Here is a 21109-nt window from a genome sequence, read left to right on the forward strand (position 1 = left end):
GAAAGCAGCCAGACGTCTTGGTACATATTGCACCAATGACATAGGAAGGTAAAGCAAAGAAGACCTAAAGAGAGAATTTAGAGAGCTCGGCAGAAAGCTGAGAAGCAGGACTGCCAGGGCAGTAATTTCTGGATTACTGCCTGTTCCACACAGCAGTGAGGATAAAAATAGGAAGATTTGGCAGATAAATGTGTGGCTGAGAAGCTGATACAGGGGGCAGGGTTTCAGGTTCTTGGATCTTTGGGATCTCTTCTGGAGGGTGAGGGGTATGACATGTATAAAAATAATGGGTTGCACCTGAACACAAGGGGACCAATATTCTTGCTGGCAGGTTTGTTAGAACTGTAGGGGAGGGTTTAAACTAATTTGGTGGGGGTGGGGGTGGGTGGGAACAAGAGAGAAGGGGCTCAGAATAGGATGGATGGTAAAAAAACAAAGGTAGCGTGCATTCAGAATGTTAGGAAGGGCAGGTAGATGGTAGGATAAAATTGCAGCCAGCAGGGTGAGTATCAGTGCATTATAGATGCAAAATCAAAAATGGTAGCAAATATAGTACTCAAAGAGCTATATCTCAATGCACAGAGTATAAGAAATAAGGTGGATAATCTTGTTGCACTATTACAGATTGTCAGGTATGATCTTGTGGGCATCACTGAATCGTGGCTGAAGGATGGTTGTAGTTGGGAGCTGAATGTGCAAGGTTACACGTGGTATTGGAGGGATAGGAAGGTAGGCAGAAGGGGTGGTGTAGCTCTGCTGGAAAACAATGGCGTCAAATCATTAGAAAGATGTGACATAGAATTGGAAGATGTTGAATCCTTGTGGGTTGAGTTAAGAAACTGCAAGGGTAAAAGGACCCCAATGGCAGTTATATACAGGTCTCCAAACAGTAGCTGGGATGCGGACCACAGATTACAATGGGAAATAGAAAAGCTGTGTCAACAGGGCAATGTTATGGTAGTCAAGGAAGATTTTAACATGTAGATCGATTGGGAAAATCAGATTGGAAATGGATCTCAAGAGAGTGAGTTTGTTGAATGCCTATGAGATGGCTTTTTAGAGCAGTTTGTTGTTGAGCCTACTGGGACATCAACTATACTGGATTGGGTGTTTATGTAATGAACTGGAGGTGATTAGGAAGTTTAAGGTAAAAAAAAACCCTTAGGAGACAGTGATCACAGCATGATTGAGTCCAACTTGAAATTTGATAGGGAGAAAGTAAAGTTTGACATAGCAGTATTTCAGTGGAGTAAAGGAGGTTACAGTAGTATGAGAAAGGAGTTGGCCAAAGTAAATTGGAAGGAGATGCTGGCAGAAGTGATAGCAGAACAGCAATGGTGATTTTCTAGGAAAAATAAGGAAGGTGCAGGATAGGTATATTCCAAAAATGAAGAAATACTCAAATGGCAAAATAGAACAACTGTGGCTGACAAGGGAAGTGAAAGCTAATGTAAAAGCAAAAGAGAGGGCATACAACAGAGCAAAAATTAGTGGGAAGATGGATGATTGGGAAGCTTATAAAACCTACAGAGAGCAACTAAAATAATCATTAGGAGGGAAAAGATGAAATATGAAAGTAAGCTAGCAAACAATATCATAGTGGATAGTAAAAGTTTCCAAATATATAAAAGAGAAATGAGAGTAGATATACCGCTGAAAATGAGGCCGGAAAAATAATAATGGGGGACAAGGAGATGGCAGTGAACTAAGTGAATATTTTTCACAGCAGAAGACACTAGCAGTGTGCCAGATGTTGAAGGGTGTGAATGAAGAGAAATGTGTGCAGTTACCATTGCAAGGGAGAAGATGCTCAAACAGCTGAAAGACTAATGTATGTCACCCAGCCCAGATGAACTGCCCCCTAGGGTTCCGAAAGATGTAGCGGTACAGATTGTGTAGTAATTAGTAATGATCTTTCAAAATTCATTGGACTCTGGCATGGTGCCAGAGGACCGGAAAACTGCAAATGTCACTCCACTCTTTACGAAAGGAGGAAGGCAACATAAAGGAAATTACAGACCAGTTAGCCTGACCTCAATAGTTGGGACGATGTTGGAGTCAATTGTTAAGGATGAGGTTATGAAGTACTTGGTGATACAGAACAAGATAGGACAAAGGCAGCATAGTTTCCTCGAGGGAAAATCTTGCCTGACGAACCTGTTGGAATTCTTTGAGATTACAAGTAGGATAGATAAAGGGGATGTAATAGATGTTGTATATTTGGACATTCAGAAGACCTTTGACAAGGTGCCGCACATGAGGCTGCTTACCAAGCTAAGAGCCAATGGTATTACAGAAAAGTTATTGGCATGGTTAGAGTATTGACTGATTGGTAGAAGGCAGCAAGTGGGAATAAAACCTTTTCTGGTTTGCTGCTAGTGGCTAGTGCTGTCCTGCAGAGGTTGGTGTTGGGACTGGTTCTTTTTATTCTGTATATCAATGAGTTAGATGATGAAATAGATAGCTTTGTTGTTAAGTTTGCAGATGATATGTCTATTGGAGGAGTAGTTAGTGCTGAGGAAACAGGTAGGCTGCAGAAGGACTTAGATTAGGAGAACAGGCAAGAAAGTGGAAAACAAAATACAATGTTGGAAAATGCATGGTCATGCATTTTGGTAGTAGAAATAAACGGGGAGAAAATTCAAAAATCTGAGATGCAAAGGGACTTGGGAGTCCTTGTGCAGAACACCCTAAAGGTTAACTTGCAGACTGAGTCGGTGGTGAGGAAGGTAAATGCAATGTTAGCATTCATTTGAGGAGCAGGCATATAATGCTGAGGTTTTATAAGGCACTATGAGGCTTCACCTTGAGTACTGTGAACAGTTTTGGGCTCCTCATCTAAGAAAAAATGTGCTGCCATTGGAAAGGTTTCAGAGAAGGTTCACAATGATAATTCCAGGAATGAAAGGGTTACCATATGAGGAATGTTTGATAGCTCTGGGTCTGTACTTGCTGGGATTTAGAAGGATGAGGGGGGATCTCATTGAAACTTTTTGAATGTTGAAAGGTTTAAAAGAGTAGATGTGGAAAGGATGTTGCTCATCTTGTCTAGGACAAGATGGCACAGCCTCAGATTAGAGGGGAGACCATTTAAAACAGAGATGCAGAAAAAAAATTTTAACCAGAGGGTGGTGATTTTGATATCACAGACAGCTGTGGAAGGCAGGTCGTTGGGTTTATTTAAGGCAGAGATTCATAGGTTCTTGACTGGCACAGCATCAAAGGCTACAGGGAGGAGGCCAGAGAGTGGGACTGAGGAGGGGAAAAAAAGGCTCAGCCATGATTGAATGGTTGAGCTGACTTGATGGGCTAAATGGCCGAGATCTGCTCCTATGTATTTTGGGCTAATCACTTATACATCTCCAGGTTTAATTAGCTAAAATTAAAGTTTAACTTTAATGACAGGTATCATTTTTAAGGCTTAGGAGAACTGGAGAGAGAAAAGGTAGATTTGTTAACCATTTTTCAGAATTTCTGTTTGGATTATAAAATTCAGTTCTTTCCACAGGTATCAAAGTGTAGAAGTCGGCGTCATTTTGAGAGAGGAGTTCTGGATTGCCACTTTTTATTCACTTCTTTTATAGAAAGCAATGATTAATACAGGGAGCATAGGTGCCAGCAGAGCTTCATTATTTCATGATGCTGGCCACCTTTCAAATCTGAGTCTAGACCACAAGTTTAATCAGAACAGCGAGACCATACTGATGTGCCTTTTGGCACAAGGAAAATATAGGTTATTTCTTGGAAGTTTCAGTAATCGGTCCTTCACTTCAATTAGAATTACACAACAGCATACCAGGAAGTATCCTAACAAGCTGACTCACAGCTCGGTATGGAAACTGCACTGTGGCAGACAGGAAGACTCTACGATGGATTGTCAAAACTGTCTAATACATCACTGGCACCGGCCTGCTTTCTGTCAAGGACTTATATACCGAAAGTGCCAGAAAAGGGATCGTGAGGGATCTCACAAACCCTGTCATGAATTGTTTATCCCACTCCCATCAGGGAGAAAACTACATAGCATCCACACAAGGACGACCAAACTCTAATTTACAAGTAGTAAGGCTGATCAACAGTTCCACCCACTAACTCCACCGGAGCCTGGTAGGGAAACATCAATGCCCTCAAATGGAACATCCTACAAAAAGTAGTGGATACAGCCTAGTCCATCATGGGTAAAGCCCTCCCAACCACTGAGGACATCTATATGAAACACTGTTGCAGGAAAGCAGCATTCATCATCAGAGACTCCCACCACCCAGGACACGCTCTCTTCTCACTACTACCATCAGGAAGAAGGTACAAGAGCCTTTGGGCTCACACCACCAGGTTCAGGAATAGTTATTACACCTTAACCATCAGGCTCTTGAACCAAAGCAAATAACTTCACTCAACCCCATTAGAGAATGTTCCCACAACCAATGGACTCTTCATTTCCTGTTCTCTATATTTATTTATTATTATTATTTCACTTTTTGTATTTACACTTTGTTGGCTTCTGCACTCTGGTTGAAGACCCTAGTTAGGCAGTCTTTCATTGATTCTGATAGTTATTATTCTATAGATTTGTTATGTCCATAAGAAAATGAGTTTCAGGGTTGCATGTGTTGACATATGTACTTTGGTAACAACATTTACTTTGAACTTTATGTACAGCTGGCATCACTTTATGGACATCAATGTAATTATATTCATTGTGTTTTTATCATGTTCCTTTGTGTTTTTTGTGCTGCATTGAATCCGGAGTAACAAATATTTTGTTCTACTTACACTTGCATATAGGAAATGATGTATATAACTTCAAGATTGCTCGTGTGTTGATATTAGCCTTGAAACTATAGTTACTACTTAACTATGTTCTATCACTTTTAATAATTAATGCACACTGTACTTTCTCTAGAGCTACTTCACTATATTTAGCATTGTTTTCTTTTTACCGCCATAATGTATGTAGGTGCTTACAAGATCTGCTTGAATGGCACTCAAATATTTTCCACTGCATCACATATCCTGAATGAATGATTGCAGTACCAACTGGTGCTTAAAATAAAATAAACACGAGCTACTATCGTAGACAAAGTGTTGTAGATGTTGTAAACTGCGCCAAAAAAACAAACTGCTAGAGGAACTCAGCAGGTCAGGTGGCATCTGTGGATGGTCGACGTTTCAGATCAAGATCCTGCATCAGTACAGAGCAGAAGGGAGGTGGCCAGTATCAGGAGCCGAGAGGGGTGAGGCAAAGGTTGGCAGGCCAGAGGTGAATGTTGGCAAGGTGATGTACAAAGGGCAAATAGAGCCAGGTGGGGAAGGTGGAGCAGAGAGACAAGAGCTGGAGGGTGATAGACCCAGATAAGGGGGGAATAAAACAACATACGGAGATGGGTAAGGGGAGTGGAAAGTGGAAAAAGGGACACAGGCTGGATGGATGCTAATAATTGGACTCAAGAGGCTGCAGATTCTGGATTCTAATGCAAGAAATGTGATGTAGTTGCTATTTTAAGTGATTTTAACTTTCCACATATTGACTGGGAGTCCCATACTGTAAAAGGACTAGTTGGGATAACGCTTGTCAAATATGTTCGAGAAAGTTTCCATCAGTATGTAGAAGTCCCAATGAGAGAGTGTGTAATACAGGATCTACTATTAGAGAATGAGACAGGGCAGGTGAGAGTAATTTGTGTAGGGGGAACAATGCCATTAGTTTCAAATATGTAGAGAGATATGTCTTGTCCTCAGGTTGTGATTCTAAATTGGAGAAAAGGCAAATGTAGAAGTGTAGGCTGTTTTCTGGCAAAGGTGTACTTGGAAAGTGGGAGACCGTCAAAAATGAAATTTTGCAAGTACAAAGCTTATATGTGCCTGTCAGAATAAAAAGTAAAGAGAACAAGTGTAGGGAACCTTGGTTTTCAAGAGATATTGAGTCCCTGATTAAAAGAACAAAAAAGAGGTGCATAGCAGGTATAAACAGGTCGGAACAAACAGGCTGCTTATGGAGTATAAGAAATGCAAGAAAGAATTCAGGAAGGCTAAAAGAAGGCATGAAGTTGCTCTAGCAGACAACATGAAGGCAAATCCTGAGGGATTCTGAAATTAGGTTAAGAGAAAAAGGATTGCTAGGGTCAAAATTGGTCCTCTGGAAGATCAGAATGGTAGTTCATGTGTGGAGTCAAAAGAGATGGGGGAAATGTTAAATGCACTTTTTCTTGTATCTGTATTTACTTGGGAGACAGATACAAAGTCAAAAGAAGTGAGGCAAAGTGGCATCAACTTCATGGATCCTGTACAGATTATAGAGGAGGTGGTGTTTGCTTTCCTGAGGCAAATCAAGGTGGTTAAATCCCCAGGGCATGATAAGATCTTCTCTCAGATCCTATGGGAGGCAAGTACAGAAATTGCTGGGGTCCTAGCAAAGATATTTAAAACATCCTTAGTGACAAGTGGATGTGTTGGCACGTGGCCAAGTGGCTGAGGTATTGGTCTAGTGATCTGAAGGTCACTAGTTCAAGCCTCAGCTGAGGCAGCATATTGTGTCCTTGAGTAAGGCACTTAACCACACATTACACTGCGACAACACGAGTGCCAAGCTGTATCGGCCTAGTGCCCTTCCCTTGGACAACATCGGTGGCGTGGAGAGGAGAGACTTGCAGCATGGGCAACTGCCAGTCCTCCATACAATCTTGCCCAGGCCCCTGTCAACATCGAAATCAATGGACAGCCGAAGAAGTGACAAGAGGTACCAGAGGATTGGAGGATAGTTAATGTTGTTCCACTGTTTATAAAAGGCTCTAAACATAAACCAGGAAATTATAGGCCAGTGAGTCTGATATCAATTCTGGGAAAGTTATTGGAAGGGACCGGATATCTAACTATTTGGATAGACATGGACTGATTAAGGGTGGTTAGCATGGCTTTGTGCATGGTAGGCCAAGTCAAACCAATCTTATACAGTTTTTTGAGGAAGTTATCAGGAAAGTGGATGAAAGCCAGACATTGGATGTCATCTACATAGACTTCAGTAAGGCATTTTACAAGGTCTCACATGGGAGACTGGTCAAGAAGGTTCAGTCGCTTGGCATCCAGGATGAGGTAGTAAATCGAATTAGACATTGGCATTCTGAGAGAAGCTAGAGAGTGGTAGAAGATAGTTGCCTCTCTGGAGGCCTGTGACTAGTGGTGTGCTGCAGGGATCAATGCTGGGTCCTTTGTTTGTTGTCTATATCAATGATCTAGATGATGATGTAGTTAACTGGATTTGCAGATGGCACCAAGATTGGAAGTGTAGTGGACAGTTAGTAAGGCTATCACGATTTGTGGAAGGATCTGCATCAGCTGAAAAAATGATGGATAGAATTTAATGCAGACAAGTGCAAGGCTTTATACTTTGATAGGACCAATCAGGGTAAGACTTACACTGTAAATTGTAGGGCACTGAGGATTGTGGGAGAACAAATGGATCTGGGATTACAGGTACATAATTTATTGAAAGTGAGTTACAGGTAGGTAGAGTCAAAAAGAAAGCTTTTGGCATATTGTCTTCATAAATCAATGTATTGAGTGCAGAAGATGAGATGTATGCCTAAGTTGAATAGGGTGTTGGTGAGGCCTAATTTGGACTACTGTGTGTCGTTTTTGGTTACCTACCTACAGGAAAGATATAAACAAGGTTGAAATAGTGCAGAGAAAATTTACAAGGATGATGCCAGGTCTGGAGGATCTGAGTTACAAGGAAAGATTGAACAGGTTAGGACTGTATTCTTTAGAATGTAAGAAATTCTTCCATCCTTGGACTCACTTTACACCACACGCTGTTGGATCATTGCTGCCAGGATAATCAAGGACATGACCCACCCAGCCAACACACTTTTTGTCCCTCTTCCCTCTGGGAGAAGGTTCAGTAGCTTGAAGATTCATACAACCAGATTTGGGAACAGCTTCTTTCCAACTGTGATAAGACTGCTGAACGGATCCTGACTTGCACTACCTTACTTTCCCTTTTCTATTTTCTAATTATGATTTATAATTTAAATTTTTATTATATTTACTTCAATTTGTATTTCAGGGAGCGCGAAGCGCAGAATCAAATATCGCTGTGATGATTGTATGTTCTAGTATCAATTGTTTGGTGACAATAAAGTTAAGTGAGTAAGTAAGTAAAATTGAGAAGAAATTCAATAGAAGTATACAAAATTAGAGTAAATGCAAACAGGCTTTTTTCACTGAGATTGGGTGGGACAGCAACCAGAGGTCATGGTTTAAGGGTGAAAGGTGAGGTTTAAGGGGAACATGAGGGGAAAGTTCTTCACTCAGAGGGCTGTAAGAGTGTGGAATGAGCTGCCAGCATAAGTGGTCCATGTGAGCTCAATTTCAAAGTTTGTATAGGTATATGGATAGTAGGGATATGGAGGGCTTTGGTCCCACAGCAGGTCAATGGAAGAAGACAGCTTAAATGGTTTTTGGCATGGAATAGATGGGCCAAAGGCCTGTTTCTGTGCTGCACTTCTCTATGAGGAACCACATAAGGAATGGATGTTGAGCAGATGCAGCCAGGGGATAGGAGGTGCTTAGGTCATAAGCAGATGAAACCAGGAGGAGAACTTGCTGCCATGGAGGGGTGGTGAGAAAGAAAGCAAAACAGAGGCATGTAGATTACTCAAAGCTGTTCATACCATTATGCTTTAGATTACACAGCAGAATATGGCTGATGGGTGAAAGGCAATTGATACCAAATAGGATTGGGGAACCCACACGCAGTGTTCCTTTCTCTCTTTACTGCTGATCAACCCAGTTCCTTCATCATTCTTCTTAAAACCCCCACTCTCAGACCATCACCTATTTCATTCCCCTCCCCCACCTGCCTCCATCTGCCTGTTGCCCACTGACTAAACCTACAGGGTCTATGCTCACCTTCCAACTCAACCAAGTGCCTATCATCTCTCCCTTATCTGGTTCCACTCATCACATCCCTTATAGATTCCAGCATCTGCAGGCTCGTCTAGCTCCACTTTCACCCATTGTTTTTTCTTCCACCCAGTTCCAACTTTCCATTACACATCTCCCCCACCCCCCACCCATCCCTGTTGCCTGGCTCTACCTATCAGTTGCCAGTCCCACCCTTTCACCTCAATTCTGGCCATCTTCTCTTCACACTAAGTCATGAAGAAGAGTCTTGATCTGAAACATTGCCCATCCTTCTGGCTCCACAAATGCTGCCTGATCCTTAGAGTTCTGTCAGCATTTTGTTTTGCTAATGAATTAGTAAAAGTTCAATATCTAGTAACAGAGTTAATTGAATGACTAGGATGGTTAAAGCAAAACAAAAATCCATTAAGATAGCTTAATAATTCCAAGTAAAGATCACCCTCATAACCACAAGATGTCACTACTGCTTTCTTCAAAAAAGTTTAAATACAGGACTATATACCACTTGGAGTTTCAATCCAACTTTTTTTATGAATACTAAAATCAGTTCTGATTATATTACCATTAATACAGAAATGGTGTAATGTGAAAATAGAAAATATGAAATAAGTGAGGCAGTCCACTCAATCTATTGGATAACATATTTCTGAGAGTTTATCATGTAAGTCTATAAAGTGGAACAGACTGTTAAACAGAGACGGAAATACTTAAGTACAAATGACTATACATATACCAAAGAACAATTGAGGTTTTTCAAACAACATTAATTCACAGTCATTGAACCTTAAAGTAATTAAGGCACATGTGCACTCACTTTTACTTTATTCTCGAAGTTCAGCTGTAGATGTGAGGGACTTGGTGTTTTTTTTTAAAATTCAATAATCTACCCCAACATTGTCAAAAGTTCTGCTTTAAATCAAGATCTTCAATAGCAAATAAACCAACCCTCCTGATAGAACTGATATGCTTCCTGCAACATGACATCTAAATAGTATAAAACTCATCTCCACTGTAATAATTATTCCACCCTTCTAAATCCTGCAACCCATTAAGAGTAGATGTCACACTAAAATTTGTCTTTTTTTTTTAGTGATCTTTGGGTTTAGGACATAGACATTTAGCAATTGACTTTGGCTACCAGCCTTCATATCTGAAAATGTACTGTGTATTTAATTTGGAGTGCAGCTCTGAACAATGGATTTCTAAAATCTGTGAATCCCAGTCCAGAAAATGCTGATTAAAATTCATTTGAAGTGTATCAGGAGATATGAAGATTGTATGTGGGTTCAAAGAAAGCATTGTCCATACATTGTAAATATGGGTGGAGTTGCCCATTGATGTTTGGCACATAAAATACCAACCTCCATATTGGGCCAGCAAGAGCTTTCAACCAAAAGCGTCTCCAATATGATGCCTGCTGTACCTTGTTTTGTCGAATAAAGAAGCTGCTTTGTTTCCACCAGTAGTTTTCTCCATTGACTTCATTCACGTAACAACAGTCCTGTTCTGTGTGTCACGTGTCAAATTTACTGGATGAACTTTATCAGTAAATTTTAAAGGGAAAGGTTCTTATTAGATAACACAACATCCCAACACTCTTAACAGGAGTGCAAATGAGGCACTAATGTACGTACCAACTGTCATCACAGCATTAGGGTTGTAAATACATTGAGAGCTCTGGGGTGCTAGTTTACCACCGTTTTGTGTAGATTCAACAATTCATCAGTTCTGTGGCATGACATCACAAAGGCTATCAACAAGCTAGTGACTTTCTTCTCCCTAGGAGTTGTCTGCTTTAAGAAGGTGAGTCCTTCGGTTGTAGGAACATTGCCCCAACGTTGAAATGTTCCCACAACCTATGGACCGACTTTCAAGGACTCTTCATCTCATGTTCCCCTTATTTATTGCTTATTGTTTCTGTTTTCAGTTTGTCTTTTGTACACTCATTGAACACCTAAGTTGATTCTATTATGGCTATTATTCTATGGATTTATTAAGTATGCCCACAAGACAATTGATCTCAGGTTTGTATATGGTGACAAATTTACTTTGAGAAGAGTTAATTTCTTAAATTGTGATTAAGAAGTTCAAAATATTGGATAAATATGAGAATTTGTATAGTGACTTAATTTTGTAGTTTACATCAGGTTGGATCTACCGCGCACTTTACACAAACAATGGTATCCCTGGAACTTACTGTTAGCTTCCTATTGTTAAACATCTGTAAATGAAATTCACAATGGAGGAATAAGTACTACCTTTATTCTCCAGATAATGATTTACAGAACATGTTTATACACATTTTAGCATGTTTTAATCAGCATTAACTCAATTGATTTTGCAAAACACAGGCTTATCATGCATGTAATATGACACAGATGATACCACTCACATTGTTTATTCATGACTCATGAAGGCAGAGGACACGATCTACTGAATCAGTTCATTTTGACTTAAATCAATATAACCTGGCCAGATGCATCAATGTAGTTGCTGGGCTGCATATTTGATGCTGGGATGTGGAAATCCTCTATGAAACAGGCAAACTAAGATGGTACAATTCAGAAGAGTTTATTCCAGGGAAGCTCAAAAGAACTGGACAAAAGATTCTTGTAACTTACTGCAGCAAATTGGATGGAGGCTAACCCAGAAAGCATTTCTACCCACTATCAACTTAAGTCTAGTTAAAGAGAAGCTTGCTTCTAAACAGATACTGATTGATCTTTTAACTGGAGGTGATAATATAATTAAACATGAACTTAATTTATGTTTAACCCTTACTTTCTCTTGGTTCTTTGTAACATAGGTTTTTTTTAAAAAAATGTGACTTTCTAAATTGGGATGAAATTAATATTAATGATTTGGCATTTATTTTCTCCTATTAAATGGATATTTAACCAGATTATTAAATACAGATGTTTTATTTTCTGTTTCTAATAAATGAAATATTTCATACTCAATTGAATTCACTTTGAAAAATGATTTATTTCAGAAAAATTATTAAAAATCTCATACATTCAGTCGCCACCTTACTAGGTACAGGAGTGAAACCTGGTTGTGTTTTCTGCTGTAGTAGCCCACCCACTTCAAGGCTCGACATGTTTTGCATTGATGATCTTCTGCACACCACTGTTGTAACGCATTGGTATTCTCTCAGCTTGGACCAGTCTGGCCACTCTCCTCTAACCCCTCATTAACGAGGTGCTTTTGCATAACCACCACAGACTGGATTTCTTGTTTTTCCACACCAGTCTCTAGAAACTCTTTTTGTGCATGAAAATCCCAGGTCAGTAGTTTCCAAAATCTAGCATCCACAATCATTCCACAGTTAAAGTCATTTAGATCACATTCTTTCCCCTTTCTGATGTCTGGTCTGAACAACTGAACCTATTGACCATGTCTGCATGCTTTTACGCAGTGAGTTGCTGCTACATGATGCGCTGATGAGGTATTTCTATTAATGAGCTGTACAGGTGTACCTTATAAAGTTGCCTCTGAGTGAATAAACTTTATTCTAGCAGTAAAGAGAAAAATTCTGAGATTCATGGGGAAAAAACCTGATTAAACACCATTACCAACTTCAAATTTCAAATAATATGATGAATGGACATCTTGCAGCTATTCATGGACGGATAGAGGAAGAAGGTGAGTCAGGTAAGAAACAAAGACCGACTGTGGACCATCGTGAGAGTGCCATAACTTTCTGGCATATCCCGGCATGTCTAGAGAAGATAGGCATGTAGAGGAAAATTCATGACAAAGGCACATTACCTTGTTTTTAATAATGGTTAATGTCAAAAGGTCTACACAAAGCTCATGTTCCCACAATCCTGAGAAGTTGCAGAACCTGAGCCTCTATAATTGGATCCTCGACTTCCTAACCAGAAGACCACAGTCTGTGCAGATTGGTAATAACATATCCTCTTTGCTGACAATCAAACTGAGGCACCTCAGGGGTGTGTACTTAGCCCACTGCTCTAGTCTCTGTATTCACATGACCGTGTAGGCTAGGCATAGCTCAAATACTATTTACTAATTTGCTGACGATACAACCATTGTTGGTAGAATCTCAGGTGGTTACGGGAGGGTGTACAGGAGTGAGATATGCCACCAGTGGAATGGTGCTGCAGCAACAACCTTATAACCATATAACAATCACAGCACGGAAACAGGCTATCTTGGCCCTCCTAGTCCATGCCGAACCCTTAATCTCACCTAGTCCCACCTACCCGCACTCAGCCCATAACCCTCCACTCCTTTCCTGTCCATATACCTATCCAATTTTACCTTAAATGACACAACTGAACTGGCCTCTACTACTTCTACAGGGAGCTCATTCCACACAGCTATCACTCTTTGAGTAAAGAAATACCCCCTCGTGTTTCCCTTAAACTTCTGCCCCCTAACTCTCAAATCATGTCCTCCAGTTTGAATCTCCCCTACTCTCAATGGAAACAGCCTGTTCACGTCAACTCTATCTATCCCTCTACATGAGACTCCACTTTCAGGGAACTATGCACAGTTATTCCTAGATCTCTCTGTTCCTCTGCATTCCTCAATGCCCTACCATTTACTCTGTATTTTCTATTTGGATTATTCCTGCCAAAATGTAGAACCTCACACTTCTCAGCATTAACCTGGCAGATAAAAGAGCTGATTGTGGACTTCAGGAAGAGCAAGTCGAAGTACTAATCCTCAGAGGGATCAGAAGTGGAGAGAGTGAGCAGCTTCAAGTTAGAACATAGAATATAGCACAGTACAGGCTCTTCGTTGTGCCGACCCTTAAACCCTACCTCCCATATAACCTCCACCTTAAATTCCTTCATACACCTGTCTAGTAGTCTCTTAAATTTCACCAGTGTATCTGCCTCCACCACTGACTCAGGCAGTGCATTCCATGCACCAGCCACTGAGTAAAAATTCTTCCTCTAATGTCCCCCTTGAACTTTCCACCCCTTACCATGTCCTCTTGTATTGAGCAGTGGTTCCCTAGGGAAGAGGTGCTGGCTGTCCACTCTATCTATTCCTCTTAATATATTGTATACCTCTATCATGTCTCCTCTCATTATCCTCCTCTCCAGAGAGTAAAGCCCTAGCTCCCTTAATCTCTGATCATAATGCATACTCTCTAAACCAGGCAGCATCCTGTTAAATCTCCTCTGTACCCTTTCCAATGCTTCCACATCCTTCCTATAGAGAGATGACCAGAACTGGACACAAAACTCCAAGTGTGGCCTAACCAGAGTTTTATAGAGCTGCATCATTACCCCGTGATTCTGAAACTCTATCCTTCGAAAGATAACACTCCATAAGCTTTTTTAACTATCTTATCTACCTGAGGCAATTTACAGGGATCTGTGGACATGTATCCCCAGATCCCTCTGCTCCTCCACACTCCCAAGTATCCTGCCAGTTACTTTGTACTCTGCATTGGGGTTCGTCCTTCCAAAGTGTACCACCTCACACTTCTCTGGGTTGAACTCCATCTGCCACTTCTCAACCCACTCCTGCATCCTATCAATGTCTCTCTGCAATCTTCAACAATTCTCTACACTATCCACAACACCACCAACCTTTGTGTCCTCTGCAAATCTGCCAACACACCCTTCTACCCCCACATCCAGGTCATTAATAAAAATCACGAAAAGTAGGGGTCCCAGAACCAATCCTTGTGGGACACCACTAGTCACAACCTTCCAATCTGAATGTACTCCCTCCACCACAACCCTCTGCTTTCTGCAGGCAAGCCAATTCTGAATCCATCTTGCTAAACTTCCCTGGATCCCATGCCTTCTGACTTTCTGAATAAGCCTACCGTGCGGAACCTTATCAAATGCCTTACTAAAATCTATGTAGATCACATCCACTGCACTACCCTCATCTATATGCCTGGTCACTCCTCAAAGAACTCTAGCAGACTTGTTAGACACAATCTGCCCTTCACAAAGCCATGCTGACTGTCCCTGATTAGACCATGATTCTCTAATTGCTCATAGATCCTATCTCTAACAGATCTTTCCCAACAGATTTCCCACCACAGACGTAAGGCTCACTGGTCTGTAATTACCCGGACTATCCCTACCACCTTATTTGAACAAGGGGACATTTGCTTCCCTCCAATCCTCCGGTACCATTCCCGTGGACAACGAGATCCTAGCCAGAGGTTCAGCAATCTCTTCCCTCACCTCGTGGAGCAGCCTGGGGAATATTCCATCAAGTCCCAGGATTTATCCCTCCTAATTTATTTTAACGACTCCAACATCTCTTCTCCCTTAATATCAATATGCTCCAGAACATCAACCTCACTCATATTGTCCTCACTGTCATCAAGTTCCCTCTCATTGGTGAATACCGAAGAGAAGTATTCATTGAGGATCTCGTTCACTTCCACAGCCTCCAGGCACATCTTCCCACCTTTATCTCTAATCTGTCCTATATTCACTCCTGTCAACCGTTTGTTCTTAACATAATTGAAGAATGCCTTTGGGTTTTCCTTTAACCCTACTCACCAAGGCCTTCTCATGCCCCCTTCTTGATCTCCTCAGCCCCTTCTTAAGCTCCTTTCTTGCTACCCCATATTCCTCAATAGACTCATCTGAACCTTGCTTCCTAAACCTCACGTATGCTACCTTCTAGTATGCTGAATCTAGTCCATCTGACTAGATTCTCCACCTCACTTGTCACCCATGGTTCCTTCATCCTACCATTCTTTATCTTCCTCACCAGGACAAATTTATCCCTAACATCCTGCAAGAGATCCCTAAACATCGACCACATGCCCATAGTACATTCCCTGCAAAAACATCATCCCAATTCACACCCACAAGTTCTAGCCTTACAGCCTCATAATTTCCCCTTCCCCAATTAAAAATGTTCCTGCCCTCTCTGATTCTATCCTTTTCCATGATAATGTTAAAGGCCAGGGAGCGGTGGTCACTGTCCCCCAGATGCTTACCCACTGAGAGATCTGTGACCTGACCCGGTTCATTACCCAGTACTAGATCTAGTATGGCATTCCCTCTAGTCAGCCTGTCAACATTCTGTGACAGGAATCCATCCTGGATGCACTTAAACTCTGCCCCGTCTAAATTAGTGGAACTAATCAGGTGTCAATCAATATCAGGGAAGTTAAAGTTCTTGGGTGTCAAGATCTCTGAGGATCTAACCTGGTCCCAACATATTGATGTAGTCATAAAGAAGGCAAGACAGCAGCTATACTTTATTAGGAGTCTGAAGCGATTTGTCACGTCAACAAATACGCTCCAAAACGTTTATAGATGTACCGTGGAGAGCATTCTGACAGGCTGCATCACTGTCTGGTATGGAGGGGCTACTGCATAGGACCGAAAGAAACTGCAGAAGGTTGTAAATCTAATCAGCTCCATCTTGGACACTAGCCTACAAAGTAGCCAGGACATCTTTAGCGAATGGTGTCTCAGAAAGGCAGCGTCCATCATTAAAGACCTCCAGTACCCAAGGCGTGCACTTTTCTCACTGTTACCATCAGGTAGGAGATACAGAAGCCTGAAGGCACACACTCAGCAATTCAGGAACTGCTTCTTCTCCACTGCCATCCAATTCCTAAATGGACTTTGGACACTACCTCACTTTTAAAAAAAATATACAGTATTTCTGTTTTTGCACATTTTTAAATAATCTATTCAATATACCTAATTGATTAACTTGTTTATTTATTACATTTTATTTTATTTATTGTTTTTTTCTCTCTCTGATCTGTACAGCACTTTGATCAACATGGGTTGTTTTTAAATGTGCTATATAAATAAATTTGACTTTACTTGACCAGATTATCTATTGCTTTGAACTGCTGCTGCTAAGTTAACAAATTTCATGTCACATGCCGGTTATAATAAACCTGATTCTGAATGATAGTTTGTAGCCCATTCTGCAAAATGTTTCATAATTTTACATTGCTTCTTCACCTCTGCAGGACCTGCTCTGCACTAATAAGTAAATTCCAATACACAATTTAGAAAGGCAAGAGAAATATAAAAATCATGTATTATTTTATTGTCTCAGATGAGCAAACATCGTCCAGGACACTCCTTACATAGCCATCAAAAATAATTTAAACATTTTAATAGATTTATATAAAAAGTTCAGCAAAGATAAATAAAAGTTTTTGTTAGCAGACTAATTCAGAAATAGACATTTTCCCAACTCAAATATTAGATATTTTTAGTTCACCAGTAGTTGAATATAGTCCCCTATAATAGTGTAAATGCAGTCAATTTCTTCACCCAATCCATACAGAATGTTTTCAAGTATACAGCAGTAGCACATGCAATATCAGAAGCAGTACCAGTGCCAAACAAGCTTAGCAAATCTACAATTATAAAAATAAAAATATTAAACTAAACATATGAACATTTTTCAGGTTCTAAAGGTAACTTTTCACAACAGGCTTCTTTTAAGAATAAATGTAGTTAACCAAACAATTTATTTCCACACACGGAAAAGAAAACTGATCAAGTGAGGAATCATTTTTTCATCTTTTCTATCCATTTTGGGTGGTAAAACGCAATTCAGATATTTCAATTTTCATTGTCGCAGTGGGAAGGGAACAGAAGCTTTAGTGTGTTCAAAAGGTAATGTCAGGAGCACTTTCACCCTCAGTTTAAAAAGTGATCATCTTTGATATTTGTACTATGTTACATATATTGATGACCCTGTTCAACAATAAGAGATATTAGCAGTTAAACTATTTAATTTAGAACACAAACTGTAGACAACCAATATCAAAACATGTTAACACTAGAGGCACAGCTATACCGGTTGATTATATAAAAAAAAAGAGCCCTGCATTAATGTATTTTGTTCTTTCCAACGACAAACTTAAACAAAGCAAACTGCAAAACTCGGGCATGCAACATCACAGGATTTAAATATGAAATTAAGCTGCTATGAGATTAATCATAGTAAATATTTTCATCAAGTCATGTAACAATTAAACTATGTTTGAATTTGGAAAACCCCGATGTTCTGAAGGCCTCCAAAATTTATAACACTACAGAAAACAAATGTAAATCTATGAAGTACTTCGAAAAACAAAAGTTAACCATTTTGTCAATTGAAGCATTAAAGTGATTCAAGCTACTGATACTTTTGTTTATCAAAATCCACCAATAAATTAATCGATCAAAGTAAGATTGTGGAATTAAGCCCAGCAACTGCTATAACTTCAAAAATCTGTAACACAAAGTACCCTCCAGGCATCGCCAAGTTTTTTAAAGTTGTAATGAGTTAGCTTTTCCACAGGGGGCTCCTATTTTCCAAATAATTCCCAAACTGAATTGCTGACATACCATGTGATAGTTCAGCCTTTGCAACCAGGACTTTCCTTACTTACCATTTTCAGTTGAGCAGCAGGTCAGAAAATAAAACATTTTACAGCATCCAAGCATAATTTCTTGCATTAAAATCATAAATTGGATGAACACGTTAATGTAATACATCAGATACAAAAAAAATAAGCTGTCCTATTCACACAGTATACAGCAGTTCCAATTCCTTCCTACCCAAATAGTTCCCCACATTTGGCACTAACTGAACAGATGTAACAGTTGAAAACATCTCCCAAAGAAAAAGTTAATTTTCCATACAAACAAATGAATATTAATGACAACTCCTATAGAGTATGTGTGAAATAAATATTTTATCCCAAATTCTTCAGTGGAAAATACACTATGATATCCTATGATTAAAATCTACAGAAATACTAGCAGTTTAAAGGTAAAAACTTAATTACTGTGCATATTGACTAAATAGGAATTAACGTATGTACCATAACTCAAGTGACTGCCACATGTTCATCATAAAAATATCCATATGAACTTAACCAAAATGCAATGTCCAATTCCTATTAATGCTCCAATTAGGTGTTTCTTCAAGTCTTTACAGATCCTCGAGTTCCACATAGGAACCAGTTAGCTGAATATCGTGTTCAAGACATTCACCCACTAACCCTCCAGAGAACTCAACATGAAAATATTTGGTGGACATCTGCATACGATTCTGCTTATATAATTAAAAATATTTAACAAAAATACATGCAGCACTATTCACATTCACCCCGTGATATTACTAATAACTTTTGCAGTTTATGATTAGTGAAAAGTATTGCACGGGCAACCAAATGAGCTACAGTATAATTCTATCAATTTAAATTCACCCAATCAAATTACAGCATCTCCTCCAAATTAATTTAAGATAACAAAATGTGACATTGTGCAATATAGACCATATATTGATACATTTGAAAACTTGGTTCCAGAATGTAAAGTCAGGCACTTTAAGCAAAAAGGGTTTTGATACATTAAAACACAGACCCCCCCCCCCCCCCAAGTTAAAGACTGATGAATTAGTATAAGATTTTCCACAATGGAAATTTTTACTGACCCAAATATATAAAAAAGTAATCTGTATGTTTAGTGACAAGGTGCAGTATCTTTAGGACCAAGGCAGTACACTAAAATGTTCTTCAGGCACAAACAAAGTAGGCAGATAATGGAACACTTAATTGATCCAAATGTATCTATTGATATTGGAACATGGAATCTGTCAGAGTGATCTTAGCTGGTTCACTTCACTACATAGATTAGAGGTGAATCTAGAAGCAAAGGTTTGAATATGAGAGTAAACTCTTGTCTTCCTTACAGCTCCAAAACACATGATGTAGACCTTCAATTTCCATTTTCAGATGTCGCTAACAGGAAGGCTGGCATCATCCAGATCTACAGGAACAGGGTAATCCTCCTGCATGCCATTTTTACTTTGAAGCACAGAGTCATCTTTCATCACTTTGGCAGCTGGTTTTCTGGTAGAGAGAGTCTGGTTCTTGTTCGGCTCTGACTGAGCCATGGAAGAAGACTTGTGAAATCCTCGCTTCTCCTGGAGATGCTGGGTATTGTGGTCTGCAGGGATACTGGTGGTGAGATTGTGGGGATTATAGATGGCTGATGTTTTTGCGAATGATGAGACTGCGCTGGATTCTGCTGTGCAAGTGTCGAGAGGCTCCTGTAAAGAGGATTGTTGATCAGACACACAGGGCATTAGTGGCATGTCAGAATTTCAGAGTCAGATTTTACTCTCTGTAAAACAAAAGCAGAAAAACCACAGAGCAAAGCATCAGCAACGATGTTAATAAGCATTTGCTATAAAAGGAGAAGCGCAGCATGTTAGATAATGAAAGAGGACCAGAGCCAAGAATACTCAAATGAGAACAAATGCCAGCTGGTACACAATTTTAAAAACTAAAGGTAATTCTCAACTATGAAGAAAGGGGATTTTTTTAATGGCATGCCATACAATCCATATCTTTCATCCAACGTCAAAATTTCCAGAGCAAGTGCAGAATGTCAAAAAATAAACATTTTGTCTGATCTATTTTTTTTAAATCACCCATAGTATCCAATGTGGATATTTTTTGACAGAAAAGTTAATCTCATAGATTAATGTTTAATGTTTTAGTTTACTCTGTCCTCAAGCACAAAGTAGCAATTATAATCTGCAAAATGTACTATGGCACTTGTCTACAAGTTTCCCTATATCGTGCATTATACTTGAGTAATTATAATATTTTATAATTCACTCATGAAGCTATTTTATACAACTATGATAATAAAATCCTATGCTTTTCCAAATCAAATTACTGTTAAACACATGGTTGATTGAATTTGTTTAAATAATCAGTAGTAGAATAAGGGGGTTGCTGCTGGGATAGTTTAGTATATAGAGGGTGGTAATGTCCAGCACTTGCTAGCCAAAGGGTTACAAAGGGCCAGAAACAATAAATTCATTTCAACAGTGTGTGTACCTGAAGAATTACAAACTGTAGGGCAAGAGGCCTGGTGCTGGAAACTGGGATTATGCGTCATAGCATATTTTTTAAACCAGCACATATACAAGAGGGTAATGATTACCATGTAAATATACATTGTAAATAATTTTACTCATTAAAGTCCAAATCAGTGCCTTAGTGGTTTTCCTTCTCTGGCTTCTGGATTAAGGAAGAACATGTGAAAAGTATCAATGTTATCAAAAACAGTAAATTAGAATTTTTAAAAATTTAGATAAAAAATACTACAAACACAGAAGCCTGTTCTGTAAGGATGATCTCAAACCACCATAATTTTCTACGGCTTAACAAATCAACTCATATTTAATT

General features: G+C 39.5%; 1 protein-coding gene across 6 annotated transcripts in view; it reads right to left on the reverse strand.

Moving 5' to 3' along the window:
• Window positions 1–16932: 16932 nt before the first annotated feature.
• The window catches only part of plekha1b (pleckstrin homology domain containing, family A (phosphoinositide binding specific) member 1b), an 85652-nt gene continuing 81475 nt past the window's right edge, over window positions 16933–21109 (reverse strand). For 3 of the 6 annotated variants that reach the window (XM_059947769.1, XM_059947771.1, XM_059947770.1), the window contains one exon: window positions 16933–19959. In XM_059947769.1, coding sequence (XP_059803752.1) covers window positions 19639–19959 — 321 coding nt within the window. In that variant the 3' untranslated portion in view covers window positions 16933–19638. Of the gene's footprint in view, window positions 20034–21109 lie in introns of all 6 variants that reach the window. The other 3 variants (XM_059947774.1, XM_059947773.1, XM_059947772.1) reach the window with 1 other exon arrangement.

Source organism: Hypanus sabinus, chromosome 22, assembly GCF_030144855.1.
Source record: "Hypanus sabinus isolate sHypSab1 chromosome 22, sHypSab1.hap1, whole genome shotgun sequence".
Taxonomy (NCBI): Eukaryota; Metazoa; Chordata; class Chondrichthyes; order Myliobatiformes; family Dasyatidae; genus Hypanus; species Hypanus sabinus.